Source organism: Formica exsecta, unplaced genomic scaffold (assembly GCF_003651465.1).
Source record: "Formica exsecta isolate Colony F162 unplaced genomic scaffold, ASM365146v1 scaffold295, whole genome shotgun sequence".
NCBI classification, from domain to species: domain Eukaryota; kingdom Metazoa; phylum Arthropoda; class Insecta; order Hymenoptera; family Formicidae; genus Formica; species Formica exsecta.
In genome coordinates this window covers 689,510-691,928 of record NW_021850207.1, presented here as the reverse complement: position 1 = coordinate 691,928, position 2,419 = coordinate 689,510, and the positions used below count along the sequence as shown (strand labels likewise).

General features: G+C 39.8%; 2 protein-coding genes across 4 annotated transcripts in view; both read left to right on the top strand.

The window, feature by feature from the left end:
• LOC115237397 (ER degradation-enhancing alpha-mannosidase-like protein 2) overlaps positions 1–1,793 on the top strand; it is a 2,782-nt gene extending 989 nt beyond the window's left edge. For both annotated transcript variants that reach the window (XM_029810400.1, XM_029810399.1), the window contains one exon: positions 1–1,793. In XM_029810400.1, the coding sequence (XP_029666260.1) occupies positions 1–1,590 (1,590 nt within the window). In that variant the 3' untranslated portion in view covers positions 1,591–1,793.
• A 328-nt stretch (positions 1,794–2,121) lies between these two features.
• The window catches only part of LOC115237442 (CXXC-type zinc finger protein 1-like), a 9,473-nt gene continuing 9,175 nt past the window's right edge, over positions 2,122–2,419 (top strand). For both annotated transcript variants that reach the window (XR_003884343.1, XM_029810482.1), the window contains exon 1: positions 2,122–2,238. Coding sequence is in view for 1 of the 2 variants with exons in the window: in XM_029810482.1 (XP_029666342.1) it covers positions 2,209–2,238 (30 nt within the window). In the remaining variant the exon portion in view is untranslated. The remainder of the gene's footprint in view (positions 2,239–2,419) is intronic.

Genomic DNA, 2,419 nt, shown 5'->3' with positions numbered 1-2,419 from the left:
ACAGGAATGCCATATGGTACGGTTAATCTCAAGTATGGTGTGCCGGAAGGTGAAACCAGCATCACTTGTACCGCTGGCATTGGCACTTTCTTACTGGAATTTGGTACCCTCTCCAGGCTGACGGGAGATCCTTTGTACGAAGAAGTGGCCATGAATGCTATAAAGGCGTTACATTATTATAAATCCAACATTGGCTTAGTCGGCAATCATATAGATGTTCTCACCGGTCATTGGACTGCCCAGGATTCTGGTATAGGCGCTGGAGTCGACTCTTATTTTGAGTATCTGGCCAAGGGTACATTACTGTTCCAAGACCCCTCACTGGCTTCGATATTTCAGGAGCACAAGAGGGCCATAGAAAAATATATTCGTCGAGAAGATTGGCATCTATGGGTTTCCATGACTAAGGGTCAAGTGACGCTGCCAGTTTTTCAATCCCTGGATGCTTACTGGCCTGGCGTGTTGAGTCTGTTCGGCGAGATTGCAGACGCGATGAAATCCTTGCATAATTATCATCGCGTGTGGAAACAATTCGGATTCACTCCTGAGTTCTACAATATACCGCAGGCTGAGGCGGGTACCAATAGGGAGGGCTATCCCCTGCGACCGGAGCTCATAGAATCCGTTATGTATCTTTACAGAGCGACCAGAGATCCCTGGCTGATCCAAGTGGGAGTGGATATGCTGAGAAGTTTGCAGCACAGCGCCAAAACCACGTGCGGCTACGCGACCATCAATGACGTCCGGGATCATCGCAAAGCAGACAGGATGGAGTCCTTTTTCCTCGCAGAGACTACCAAGTACCTGTATCTTCTTTTCGACACCGATAATTTTATTCATAACACCGGCTCTGAGGGCGAAATAATCGACACTCAGTGGGGTCGGTGCGTCGTGGACGCTGGCGGATATATCTTCAACACTGAAGCTCATCCAATCGATCCTGGAGCGTTATACTGTTGTCGGCCAGCGCAAGAGATCTTCCCGGACAAGAGGCCGGTTCTCAAAAGATTTCTACCGACGCAGAATACGCCGGAGGATAACATCACGCCAAACGATCTTCGCTTCGAGAAGGACGTTACCGAGACGAAAAATCCAGGTGTGCTGCCGATCACGATAGCCAAATTATCCGAAATTAGACACTACGCTGTGAATAAGAAAGAAGGCGCTGTCAATGAGAGTTTTTCATCGTCGAATGCTTCATCGCCGAGGGATTCTGCTGTAGAAAACGCGACAGTCGAGGAAGTGAAGAAATCGAATCAGACCGTTCGACTTCCAACACAGATTCTCGCACCCTCATCGACGATTTATAAAGCCGACGATAGTGACAGTTCTGACAGTTTTGAATCTCCAATATTATCCAACGGACAGTACTCGATTTCTTCGAGTGCCACGGTCCAAAATTCTGGTATCCGACAAAACGCGACCCCGAGTCCCATCAAGACCAGATTCGAGCCTCAAATAATGTTGGAGAACATCAGACGTGGAAATCTTTATCCAACAAATGTCACAGCGAGACAAAATTATCAGATTTTATCCTGTCAAGCTCAACCATTCCTGCAACGAATGTCGATCGTAGGGGAATTTTTTTAAATAACGCGTAAATAAATCGAGAATGTATAAAAGTTTGTGAATTTGTTACGGCGATTCTTGAACTATTTTTGATTCGCAAGAGAGACTGTTGTTATAAGAACGAAATTTTACACAGTCTTGTTTTGCAAACATATTGTACTTTAATATATTGCTGTGATATAATTGTTGTATAGTTTATAATAAATATAAGATATGTAAATGAAGGATCTACTTTTATCATTGACAATTTGAAGAGTCTCATATTATTAAGTATTTAATTGCGTCATCTTATATTTTCTTTTCTGCAATTTTTAAGATTGTTTACATTTGTTTGATCTATCAAAATTCAATTCTGAAAATAAAAACTTTAGTTTATGCTACCTTTTATCTGATTATATTTTCTTGTATACTTTTTTCATGTATTTTTTTCTACAACTGTCAATAGTCTTATTTATGTAATCTGCAATATATAATATATATACACATAGAAATAATTACCATCATCAGGTATATATGCAAGTATAATTTCCAACATCGGGTAATATTTGTTGTATCTGTCATATTACCGACAGTATTCTATTCAACATGGCGATGGCGAATTGTTTGTAGTTTTGCTTCATAATCTTCATATGCTTCATTATGGCTGATAAAAGACAGAATAGTTTATCAGTGAGTATTAAAACTTTGACTGCAAATTTAATTTAATTTTTGTCTATTTATAAATTGCGCTACGAAAATATTATTTATAGAAATAACAATTGTCCCATTTATTTTATACAAATTTTACGTGAGTGCATTTAAAAATAACCTCTTTATTATAAACAAATTATATTCTGTGTGTATATATATA